Raw genomic sequence first — 13,478 nt, forward strand, 5'->3', positions numbered from 1 at the left:
GATCCACACTAGTGCTTAAATTGCTGGTTTGTGCTAAGGTGTCTCATGGACAGGCTCCTGGTTCTAACTAGTGCTCAGTTCTTAGAGAAAGGGAGACATTGTTGGATCAGACATCTGCTTTGGAATAAATCCTGAGAAAGCAACTATTTCCCTTAGCCTTCACTGAACAAATGGGAAATTCTCCAGTAAAACAAATAGAGGATTCAATGTTTGCCAGGTGTTGAAATAGCTCAGATACTCAATGCAACAATGGTTGCTGCCTCAACAGCTTCAAACCTTAATACTTCTCAAATTAAAGAAATGTCTCATCATAGAATGGAGAATCATAGACTCCCCACACTGCAGAAGGAGGCCATTCAGCCCACCAAGCCTGCATCGACCATGTGAGTGGAAGTTCATTGCAAGATTCGTGGGTGATGCAGAGTAAAGAAAAGCGGGTCAGATCACTAGTACAGGGTCAGCAAAAGTACAAAGCAAGAGGCAAGATCCTGAGTGAAGCAAAGTACAAAAGCCTGGTCAGGTCACAAAGGCAGATGAATAAGAATATCTATATGAGTAAGTACTTACTGGGGTGGTATGGTGGCATAGTGGTTAGCACTGCTGCCTCACAGCGCCAGGGTTGCAGGTTCAATTCTGACCTCTGTCTGTGCGGAGTTTGCACATTCTCCCCATGTCTGTGTGGATTTCCTCCAGGTGCTCTGGTTTCCTCCCACACTCCAAAGATGTGCGGGTTAGATTGATTGGCCGTGCAAAATGGCCCCTTAGTGTTGGGGGGGATTAACAGGGTAAATACTTGGGGTTACTGGGACATGTCCTGGGTGGGATTGTTCTCTACTGCAGAAGGCAGTTGAGGCCAAAACATTGTATGTTTTCAAGAAGAAGTTAGATATAGTTTGTTACGATGGCCACGAGTCATCAATTGATCTCCCCGTGGGCCTCATGGAGTATGAATTCACTTACTGAGGAGTGGGGACTCATCCGGTGGGAAGCAGCAGCAGGAGTTTAAAACCAGCTTCCTCTGTCTAGACTGTCATACTGTAAGTCACTAGGCTTTGACTCATGAACTGTAGCTAATGAACACAAATAACCTGTAGGATGTTCAACTCTCCTACATTATCTGCAGTGACATTCCGACAGTACATCTCCTGATCCATTAGAACAAAAGAAATGGATGCATTCAGCCCCTCAAGCCTACTCTGCTCATGAACTGGATCTTGACTGATCTTCTAACTCATTGCTATTTTTCCACTCTTTTGCCCATATCCTCTAATAAGTGGAAAACTACTGATGTCTATCTTGAAAGTACTCAATGAGTGAGCCTCCGTATCTCTCTGGGGTATAGAATTCCAGAGATTGACTACCCTCAGAGTGAAGAAATTCCTTTATTCAGAATTGGGAATGCTGCCATTAAAGCAAAGGTTTGCTGTGGTAATGGGATATATGGACCACCCCTCGTAGAACCAGCGAAAACATGTGTTCCAAGTTTTCTTTTACATTCACTGAAACCACTTCACTTTGGCTTTGCTTTATTTCAGAAGAGGCGGTTGTCACGGAAGTTCACCTCAAAAAGGAAACATTCTGTCGCTCCTGATGGGGAGAATGTTGTAGATTGGTGGTCAAAGTACGATGCTTCTGTGGAAAAAGCCCAAAACGTATGGAATACTGATACATGAGTGTTCACTTTATAATGCTTGTTTACAATGTTCTCATTATTAAATTATTATATAATTTATTGAAATGGTATCATTGATCAGTAATAATTGTAGTTCACTCATTTTACTGAGAAATTATAAAATAAAGATTAACTACAGTGGTTCACACTGCTGCCTCACAGCGCCAGGGACCCAGGTTCAATTTCTGGCTTGGGTCACTGTCTGTGTGGAGTTTGCACGTTCTCCCCATGTCTGAATGGGTTTCCTCCAGGTGATCCAGTTTCCTCCTATAGTCCAAAAGATGTGCAGGTTAGGTTGATTGCCGTGCCAAAATTATCCTTCGTTTCATGGGGATTAGCAGGGTAAATAGTGGGTTTACAGGGATAGAGCCTGGGTGGGATTGTTGTTGGTGCAGGCTCGATGGGCCAAATGGCCTCCTTCTGCATGTAGGGGTTCTACAAGTCTACAAATGTGGATTGGAAATGTTTTATAAATTACATAGGGCCTTGGAAACAAAGGAAAGATGATTGTTCCCCCTCTCCCCTGCCTCTAGACCTGCTTACAAATGATTATATCGCTCACATTTTCCAGTTCTCAAGAAAGATTGCCAATCTGAATCACTGACTCTGATTCTCTCTCCATGAATGCTGCCTGACCCAGCTGAAAGTTTCCAGCATTTTCTGTCTCCTATTTCAGATTTCCAGGATCCACAGTATTTTATCTGTTCTTCGCTCTGATCCCATTGCGTCAATCAGTAGTCAGCCCTCCCTGACAGTGCTACAGCTCATTAGCTCTGGTGCTTTTAGGTGTTGGTGCAGTAGAATCCATTTTCAGCACTCCTGGCATGGAACTTTATGTTCTGGATATGCATGTCAGAATATTAACCGTTCCCTGTCCCTGATTTTCATTTAAATGTGTGGGGAATAGCAGCATGAAGTGCCCAGCTGTCCAAAATATGAAACTGGGCAGTGAACACACTGAGAACAAAAAAATCAAGTTTGTTCGACATCTGAACCATAAGCTATAGCTCTGCTTAGAGCAGAACCATTGATGTTACAGCAGGATTTCCACTGGGTTCTGTGTTTCCTTTTGGCCATCTTTTGGGTTTTGTTTTAAATAACTCCTTAATACAAATCATTCTGCTGGTGGGATCTTCCGGCTGATCTCACCCCAAGACCAGAAAATCCTGCCTGAGGTCAATGAACCTGTGCACGATCTGTGTCCCGCCCACTACAATTCCCACGGCAGGACAGGAAAATTCCACCCACTGAATTCACAGTAACAACCTGTTAAATCCAATCCATCTGAACAGAAAATAGGCATCATTTTGATGGCTTTCCCCAATGACTCAGCAGATTTACTGGATTGAGATTATTGCCGGAATTTTACTGCCTCATAAGATCCTGCCCAACGTCGATGGAGAATTGCCATTCTGCGAGCCTCGCCCACCCCGATTCTGGGGCGGATGCATCAGTAAAATTTCAGCATATGTCTAGGATCTTCCAGCCCCCACCTGCCACCAGGTTTGTCCAGTCCCGCCGAAACTGAATCAAATTTTGGTTGGGCTGTTGAATCTCCTGAGGCAGGTTCCACCATGAGGGATCTGGAAAACCCCCCCAGCCATAATCTCAATGCAACTGTTGATAAGTGTAACTGATTTCAGCACTAAGGGAATGATAGGGGTGTCACAACTGACCTCAGTGTCAGGGGTCGGACTACTTCTATTTCCTTTAGTTATTTAAACATCAACATGAGTCATAACAAATGCCAACCAGATGCTTGTCGTTAATGAGCCCACGTGTTACACAATCCAACACTGGTGTTCCCAGGCAAACCTTACAACACAATATCATTAATGTGATTCTTCATTAATGAGTTAATTAATCGATACAGAATTCAAGCTTTGCCATCCCAGCCTAACCACAGCATTGTGCTTTATTCTGAACACTTCACACCTATTCTAACTTTGGATTCCTACTTTCCATGTATGCTAACGATCCAAGTCACACACCATTTTAAATAACACACAGCCAACACTTATGTTCACCAGTCGCTTCCAATGATTCCATTGTAAGAAATCTCACAATGCCAGGTTAAAGCCCAACAGGTGATTTTGGAATCACGAGCTTTCAGAGTGCTGCTCCCTCATCGGGTGAATGATGAAGGAGCCACGCTTCGAAAGCTCGTGATTCCAAATAAACCCATTGGACTTTAACCTGGTGTTGTGAGACTTCTTACAGGGCCCATCCCAGTCCAACGCCGGCATCTCCACATAATGATTCCACCATCATTGGTACAGATCTCCCCCTAAGCACTTTATTAATATAAACTGTGACCAACAGAGGTCTCAAAGTCAATTCAGACCCGGATGAGTGACATTTTCAGCATACCATCTTTTGACAAAGCATTCAGCGGAACTGGGTCACATACTGATCTCATATGCATTGAAATAAATGGGTGATGAGAACCCAGATTCCCACTTCTAGAAGTTAGGTAAAGGAAAATAATCCAATGTTCCTGCTCCTGATTTCTTAGGACTGCCACGTTAACCAAACATGTCATTGTAACGCTTATAAGTTGCTTGCCTACTCACTTTTAATTTTGTCTTTCTGATAAGGCAAAAGGCAAGGAGTTACGTACCAGTCTGCATGCTGAAGAATATGAAAATGGTAAGTGAGCACTTACAACACAACCAAATGTCTAATTGTTCGACATCTATCCTAAAGATAATCCATTGTTTACATTGTTTAGAGAAATGAGAAGTCACTCTGCCCCATGATGGGGAATATATGCAGCCTTATGCAAATGACTGTATAATTAATGAAATATGAAGACCTTGAATCTCTGGTAGAAGGGAATATTCACTGTTGGTCACAGAGACCAGCACTCTGAATTTGCAGCATGCAGTTTTCTGGCCATTTGTTTTTGCCACCTGCAAAGTAGAAATGCCCGTGACATTTGCACCTGATTCTCCAATCTATGCTGGTCACAGAGCCCCATAAGATTTACCCCATAATACCTGAGATTTAGTTGCATAAAAGAAATATTCAAAGCCTTTAGTCCAAAGGGAGAAACAATAGCTATAAAATATTTAGCACACTGTCTGTCTTATTAGTGAATGTTGTTATTAAGTTTCTTACTGATGCTGCTGAGGAGGCTTTGTGGCGCAGTGGGTAGCATCCCTGCCTCTGAACCAGAAGCTCTGGGATTGAGTCTGACAGTAAGAAATCTCACAAAACCAGCTTAAAGTCCAACAGATTTATTTGGTAACAAAAGCCATTAGCTTTTGGAGCACTCGCTGCTCCTTCATCAGGTGAATGGGATTTCAGTTCACAAACAGGGCATATAAAGACACAAACCCAATTTACAAAATAATGGTTGGAATGCTAGTCTTTACAGCTAATCAAGTCTTAAAGGTACAGAGAATGTGAGTGGAGAGAGAGGTAAGCACAGGTTAAAGAGATGTGTATTGTCTCTAGCTGGGACAGTTAGTGAGATGTTGCAAGCCCAGGCAAGTTGTGGGGGTTACAGATCGTGTGACATGAACCCAAGATCCCAGTTGAGGCCGTCCTTATGCGTGTGGAACTTGGCTATCAGTCTCTGCTCAGCGACTCTGCGTTGTCGTGTATTGTAAAGGCCGCCTTGGAGAATGTTTACCCGAAGATCAGAGGCTGAATGCCCGTGACCGCTGACGTGTTCCCCAACAGGAAGAGAACACTCCTGCATGACTGTCGAGCAGTGTTCATTCATCTGTTTTCGTAGCGTCTACATGTTCTTCCCAATGTACCACGCGTCGGGACATCCTTTCCTGCAACCTATCAAGGAGACAAAGTTGGCCGAGTTGCAAGAATATGTACTGTGCACCTGGTGGATGGTGTTCTCATGTGAGATGATGGCATTTGTGTTGATGATACGGCATGACTTGCAGAGGTTGCTATGGTAGGGTTGTGTGGTGTCGTGGTCACTGTTCATCTGAAGGCTGGGCAGTTTGCTGCGGACAATGGTCTGTTGAGGTTGTGAAGTTGTTTGAAGGCAAAAAGTCGGGGTGTGGGGATGGCCTTGGCGAGATGTTCGTCTTCATCAATGACATATTGAAGGCTTCAGAGGAGATGTCATAGCTTCTCCACTCCAGGGAAGTACTGGATGACAAAGGGTATTCTGTCCGCCATATGCCGTGTTTGTCTTCTGAGGAGGCCGGTGCGGTTTTTCGCCGTGGCGCATCGGAACTGTCAATCGATGAGTTGAGCACCATATCCTATTCTTACGAGGGCATCTTTCAGCGTCTGGAAGTATTTGTTGCGATCCTCCTTATCTGAGCAGATCCTGTGTATACGGAGGTCTTGTCCATAGGGGATGGTTTCTTTAACATGTTTAGGGTGGAAGCTGGAGAAGTGGAGCATCGTGAGGTTAACTATGGGCTTGCAGTACAGTATGCCATCATGTCACGTAAGACCACTATTCACCAGATACACAGTACATATACTTGCGACTCAGCCACCTGATACACTGCAGGAAAGGATGTCCGGAGGCATGGTGCACTGGGGAGACCACGCAGACGCTATGACAACAGATGAACGAACACCGCTTGACAATCATCAGGGAAGAGTGTTCTCTTCGCGTTGGGGAACACTTCAGCGGTCATGGGCATTCGGCCTTTGATGTTCGGGTAAGTGTTCTCCAAGGCAGCCTTCACTTCACACGACAACGCAGAGTCACTGAGCAGAGACTGATTGTCAAGTCCGCATACATGAGGACGCCCTCAACCGGGGTCTTGGGTTCGTGTCACACTATCTGTAACCCCACAACTTGCCTGGGCTTGCAAAATCTCACTAACTGTCCTGGCTGGAGACAATAACCATCTCACCCGATGAAGGAGCAGCACTCCGAAAGCTAGTGGCTTTTGCTACCAAATAAACCTGTTGGACTTTAACCTAGTGCTGTGAGACTTCTTACTGTGTTTACCCCAGTCCAATGCCGGCATCGCCACATCATGGAGTCCCACTCCAGCACTTGGTTGTCAAGGAAGGCACATTCATCAGCCAAATAGGCTGAGTGCAAATTCTTCCAACACACACCAATGGCAGGCAGTACAACCAGAAGAAATTCACATGTGATGGATATTGGAGCCTCCACCAATACAATCCATTGAGTTCCAGACTACAATGTTCATGTAAAAGTGTTTGTTGCCATAAGCAACTCAGATTCCCTGAGTTAACGTGAACAAACACCATGTTGTTGACTTTATGAAGGGTAATTTTATGAAGTTGCACCACTTTGGTCGCAGGACTCAGCATCACAGATTGTGGAGAGCTCCAAATACCAGGAGCTGCATTTTACTCTTAATGGTGGCTATTATCGCCTGGTGGGTCCATTTGGAAAATGGGCAGAAGTCAGAACGATTTGCAAAATGGCTGGAAATATGTAGTGACAGTCTAGCTGTCACATGAGTTCAAATTCTATTCAAAATGATACTCATAGAGTCATAAAACACTGGATAAACTAGTTTGCCCACACCGCTGTAAAAGGGTTACCCAAATAGTCCCACTCAACTGCTTGTTCCCCAATAGTCCTTCAGATGTTGCTAGATTGTACAAAGGGTTTCCAAGTACACAATGGGCGAAGACTTTCTCTGTGGGTAGGTTGGAGCAAAAACATTCCAACCTGTTTTTGTAAAGTATTTATTACAGGCAGCACACAAAGGGAATTTTTGCCATGTGTTTAAGTAAACATCATAAATACTGCACAGAAAGGGGGAAAATAGGTTAATTAAACTACCCTGGGCAGCATGGTCACACGGTGGTTAGCGCTGCTGCCTCACAGTGCCAGCGACCCGGGTTCAATTCCAGCCTTGAGTCACTGTCTGTGCAGAGTTTGCACATTTTCCTTGTGTCTGCGTGGGTTGTCTCCGGGTGCTCTGGTTTCCTCCCACATTCCAAAGATGTGTAGGTTAGGTTGATTGGCCATGCTAAATTGACCCTAGTGTGGGAGTAAATAAGTGAGGTTATGGGGATAGGGTCTGGGAGGGATTGTGGTCAATGCAGACTCAATGGACTGAACGGCTTCCTTCTACTCTGTAGGGATTCTATGATCCTGAAATGCTAGATATTTATTGTTGATGTTAAAAATCATCACATATATTTATAACATTAATAATTACTAATGTCTAATGTCTTCAAAAGCCAAGAACTAAGTGTTTTCTCTTACTTCTTGACTTGCCCTGCTGCACAATGTGATTATATAAAAATACGATGCTTATTTAAATCTTTCTTTCTAGCCCAGGGTGCACGTGGCACACCTATCACTTTAAATGGTGAAGAGGATGAGAGAAGAAAGCGAGTTAGAACTGTCGAAAGGAAGAAAATACTAAAGTCTGGACTAGCAACTCTAGAGGTAGAGTCTGAAGTAACGTGGCCCTTCTCATTCATTGTAGAAACATCATATACATCATAAATATATAAATAGGAGATCATGATATTGTGGTGATTGGGTGGGTCAAGTTTGGAAGGTGTTGGTGGAAATTAGCTCGGGGGGTGGGGTGTTGGAGATTGGGAAAGTCACTGGCACGTCATTGAGGGTGGGGTTTGGTTAGGAGAGATCATACACCTGAGATGGGGGTTTTGATCGATCAAGTGCAGAGACTTTCCAGTTGGGCTGTGAAGGAACAGTCCTACTTTTCTTAACGCATACGCAGTGCTATAAATGTGCTTACATTATGGAGCCGTAACTCCTTTATAACTTGATGTTCAAGCTCGAGAGTTACCCTTGAAATGTCTTTAAAATGTCACAATTATATCAATTTTCATTCTACAGAAAGGGTGCTTCAAGTCATTCACATTACTCCAAACGTGGCCTTATCAATCAGTTTCATCAGCTTGGAGTAACTTGAATTGACTTGCAATGAAATCATTTTAAATTATACCCCAGTCAAGACTGAATTGTACATAATTTTTCTAAACGCTTTCTCCAAACCTCTGATCACTTGATGTTCATTTCTAAGTAAATTTCAGGGCTTGTCCAAATGAAAATGCCTATTTAACAAGTGCGGGTTGAACTGAATAGTTGCGTAATTGGAGCAAGTGATACAGCTCTGTGAATTCTTCCCAACAGGTCTACGATAAAGAACTGGAGGAAGAATTTGAGCGGTTCTCTGATTGGGTACAAACGTTTGATCTTTATCGTGGTAAAGCAAGTGAAGATGACATCAGCATAGACGATGAAAGGATTGTTGGAAAATTTAAGGTGTGTTTGACTATGTTAAAAATCCTAGAGTAGATTTTATGGTGCTCTGACTCACACTTCCCGTCTCGCCCGCCACGAGAATCTTAGCGAGTGAGGGCGGACCACGCAAAGGGCGGGATGTTCCAGTTTTTGGATGAGCGCCATAGGAAATTCCCATCCAGAGTGTCAGACACAGGAAAGAGATGAAATTTCATGGGGAAAGGTGAAGAAGAAATTTAGTTTTGTCCATGTTGAGATCCAAGTCATCTGACCATTTGCATCTTCATAATGATCAATGTTGCACTTCTTTACTCCTTGCCAAGAGAAACGTTTTGTCCCCTTGGGCCAAAAGGCAACAACAAAGTGCGTTTACAGCACTGCTTGTGGGTCAAGAGAAGCAGAAGTGTTCCCCAAGACATTGGCAGCCTCCATTATTTTCCATGTATCACCAGTCTCCATGTCTGAACTAAGGCTGTCAGAAAGCAACTAGATTGTGGGAGGAACATCATAAACAAACTTGATCTTGTGCTCACTCAATGCCCACAGTCCATGTATCTGGAATCACTGTTTGGTTATGGAAACAGGAAATTTGTGTTTGTTTTCCCCTCACAAGTCCAGGATTACAAGACAGGATTTTACATTTCGGGTGGGATCCCTGGTGCTGAGGTCAGACAGGGGTCCCAATCTTGCAGAGTGCTGAGAGTAGTAACCTGGTAGTGACTTCCCATGATTGGCCAATTGGTCATGTGGCCATCTTTAATGACTACAGGTAGGGTCTCAAAGCTGGAGGGCCAATAGAAGGACCCCCCCCCCACCCCCCAGCATGGAAAGAGCTGTAAACGGCCAAACGAAAAGGAGGCAGAGGCACTTCCATCTTAAAGTATCCCCTCAGCAACTTCTAATGAATTTGAATTGAAAAATGGCCATTTCTGCTGGGCCATGTTTATGGAGCGGGTCTCCCTTCTCAGGGCAAGATAGACAGGGGGTCTCACTACCTGTCTGGAGCAGTGAAATCCTAATCTCCCATTGTAAGGCTGCCTCCAGCAACCACAGGAGACCTGCAAGTGTGATGCTACTGTATCCTTAAGAAATGTATTTTTTTAAAATCATGTTCCCTGCAGTTTGAAGCAGGTCTTTTAATTTCATTCTTACCAGCTGTCTGCTAAAACAGACAAGCTTGAAGTCAGAACAGCTTCCCAAAACACCAAGGAGAGAGAAAGACTCGAGCTACTAGTTAGCAAACTACCAACAGCAGAATTTTCACTCCAGGAAGGCCAGAAACCTTTTATTGCTACTTCAATGGCTCAAATGGGGTTTTGTTTGTTTTAAATCTGGGTCTCATGCACTGACTTGGAATTCACGACTGCGTGGCAGGTCATGTGTTTTGAATAGCTTTTTTTTCATAGTGAATTCAAGATTTCACTTTCGATTTGGCTGCTGCGTTAGTTAGTTAATTTAGATATCAGACTGAAAAGCAGTGTTTCTCTTTCTCTCTCTCTCTCCCTGATATTGTAAATTCTGCTGGCTAGTTGGAAGCAAGACTTCTGGGCTTCCTGGAGTGAAAATTCTGTTGTTGGTAGTTTGCTAGCTAGTAGCTCGAGTCTCTCAATATATAAAAGGTAAGAGAAAGGCAAACATAGACATTGGGCCATTGGAAAATGAAGCTAGAAAAGTAATAATAAGAAACAAAGCAATGGCAGAGGAGCTGAATAGTTACTTTGTGTCAATCTTCATGGTGGAAGACACCAGTGGACGCCAGGGCTCCAGGAGAGTCAATGGGCACAGATGAGTGTAGTGGCCATCACTAAGGAGAAGATACTGGGAAAACTGAAAGGTCTGAAAGTGGATAAATCTCCTGGACTGGATGGACTACACCCCAGGGTTCTAAAGTAGATAGCTGGGGAAATTGTGGATGCATTGGTGGTAATCTTTCAGGAACCATTGGAGGCAGGGAGGGTCCCAGAAGAATGGAAGGTAGCTAATATAACACCACTATTTGAGAAGGAAGGGAGGCAACAGACAGGAAATTATAAGTTGGGCAGCCTGACTTCAGTCGTTGGCAAGACTTTAGAATCCATTATTAGAATCATAGAATCCCTACAGTGCAGAAGGAGGCCATTCGGCCCATTGAGACTGCACTGACCACAATCCCACTAGGCCCTATTCTCATAACCCCACATATTTACCCTGCTTGGTGGATAATTCTTCATCCTCCTCTCACCTCTGGGAAAATGGACAGGTGATTAGATGGTACTGGAAAAACAGCACACCTTTTAGTGGTGTGAACCTACTTGTCCACCCTCCCCTGTTCTTCTTCCTATGTTAGGGCAGAAATATGTAGCACCTTAATAGAAATCAGCTCAGAATAAAGAATAAACCTTGGCCTTCCTAGTGCAGAGGCTCAGTATCCAACCATACAGCACATTAACTCACCAGAAATATCTTCTGATTAATATTTAGTATTAGCAGCTCAGCCACCTCATTCCTCACAGTGAGAGGGGGGATGTGCTGTTACTTAACAGGAATGTATGAGGGTAAAGTGTAATGGAGAGTATTATCAAAGACTAATGTGCTGTACATATTGCATGAAATCTGAAGTTCATCATTAATCTATTTTATTGAAAGCAAATTTAATGAGACTGCTATTGCATGGAGCCGGCCTCATTAGTTCCAAAAGTAGGTCAGGTAGATACAGTATAGTTTTGTAGAATTGCAGCCCCAGTTCTCCATTCTGTTCCCTGTTCCAGGCTCTGCCAGGGTCTTTTACTCTCACAATTCACTTGCCAAAAGCAGAGAGAACATCGGCCGGAATAAAATTCTGCATTTAGGATTTTATGTTGCAGCCCAATTTGAGTTTGATGCAGCATTGTGAGAATGAGGGTAGCCACATTCCCCAACAGCCTATCATCCCACACTCACAATTCCAAATATCGCCAGGCCTACCATAGTCCTGCTTTCAAAAAAACTGCCAGAAGGATCCCAGGGTATTTCCGTGACAATCTCTGACCAGGGTTTCACTCGCAAACACAGAGAGTCCTACATCTAAAGAAATAGACTGATAGAATCTTCAACCCCACCTCAGCCCTGTACAAACTCCCACACCCATCCCAGCTCTGTACAGACTCCCACACCCACCCCAGCTCCGTACAAACTCCCACACCCACCCCCACCCTGTACAGACTCCCACACCCGCCCCAGCTCCGTACAAACTCCCACACCCGCCCCAGCTCCGTACAAACTCCCACACCCGCCCCAGCTCCGTACAAACTCCCACACCCACCCCCACCCTGTACAGAGTCCCACACCCACCCCAGCTCCGTACAAACTCCCACACCCACCCCAGCTCCATACAAACTCCCACACCCACCCCAGCTCCATACAAACTCCCACACCCACCCCAGCTCCGTACAGACTCCCACACCCACCCCAGCTCCGTACAAACTCCCACACCCACCCCAGCTCCGTACAAACTCCCACACCCACCCCAGCTCCGTACAAACTCCCACACCCACCCCAGCTCCGTACAAACTCCCACACCCACCCCAGCTCCATACAAACTCCCATACCCACCCCAACCCTGTACAGACTCCCACACCCGCCCCAGCTCCGTACAAACTCCCACACCCACCCCAGCTCCGTACAAACTCCCACACCCACCCCAACCCTGTACAGAGTCCCACCCCCACCCCCGCCCTGTATAGACTCCTACACCCACCCCAGCCCTGTGCACACTCCCACACTCATCTCAGCTCTGTGCACACTCCCATACCCACCCTAGCCCTGCACAAACTCCCACACTCACCCCAGCCTTGTACAGGTTCCCACCCTCACCCCAGCCCTGCACTGACTCCCACCCCACCTCAGCCCTGTACAAACTCCCACACCCTCCCCAGTCTTATAGAAACTCCCAAACCTGCCCCAGCCCTGTACAGACTCCCACACCCACCCTAGCCCAGTACAGATTCCCCCACCCACCCCCACCTTGTACAGACTCCTACACCCACTCCAGCCCTTACAGACTCCCACACACACTGCCAGCCCTGTACAGACCCACACATTTCCTGCCAACCCACTCTGGGTGTCAGCTTGCCTCTTCTTTCCTCTTGCTTCTTATTCCGCTCCCTGTCTGTGGTCTTAGGGAGGATGTTGAATGTAACACAACAGACTAGTTGTGAAGGATCTTTTCAAAGTGATGGGTGACGGTGCAGTTGAAAGTTTCTTGCATGTAGGACCAGCCAGAATAACTGCTCATCAGCTCCAGTGACGTGTTCTCTCCCTCCGGCCCTTGCTGCTCCTCCAGTGGAGATTAGGGCAAAGGGAACATGGGATTAGGTGAGCTGGAGCAGAATGAGAGGGCAAAAGAGTAGATGATTGGAAGCACATTTCTTCGACGTACCAACATACCATTTCTAGCCCCATTATAAACAGCTATCTTTCTGGAACTCTCTTTTCAGGGTTCATTCCGGATGTGGAAATGTGATGATGATTATGATACAGGTGGACAATGCAAAATTATGTATGGAATGCCTTCAAACACTCCTGTCAAAGTTTTAATCAGAGTCTACATTGTAGCAGTAAGTAGCATGGATGTCTCATCTCTCTCTTCTC

General features: G+C 45.1%; 1 protein-coding gene across 1 annotated transcript in view; it reads left to right on the forward strand.

Moving 5' to 3' along the window:
• Window positions 1–13,478, forward strand: part of fer1l6 (fer-1 like family member 6) — a 150,846-nt gene that overhangs the window by 98,576 nt on the left and 38,792 nt on the right. Inside the window, exons 27-31 of the mRNA XM_080194811.1 lie at window positions 1,536–1,652; window positions 4,270–4,321; window positions 7,927–8,042; window positions 8,760–8,891; window positions 13,325–13,444. Coding sequence (XP_080050937.1) covers window positions 1,536–1,652; window positions 4,270–4,321; window positions 7,927–8,042; window positions 8,760–8,891; window positions 13,325–13,444 — 537 coding nt within the window. The remainder of the gene's footprint in view (window positions 1–1,535; window positions 1,653–4,269; window positions 4,322–7,926; window positions 8,043–8,759; window positions 8,892–13,324; window positions 13,445–13,478) is intronic.

The sequence above is a fragment of the Carcharhinus amblyrhynchos genome, chromosome 8 (genome assembly GCF_965287045.1).
Source record: "Carcharhinus amblyrhynchos chromosome 8, sCarAmb.v2.hapA, whole genome shotgun sequence".
In the NCBI taxonomy this organism is placed as follows: Eukaryota; Metazoa; Chordata; class Chondrichthyes; order Carcharhiniformes; family Carcharhinidae; genus Carcharhinus; species Carcharhinus amblyrhynchos.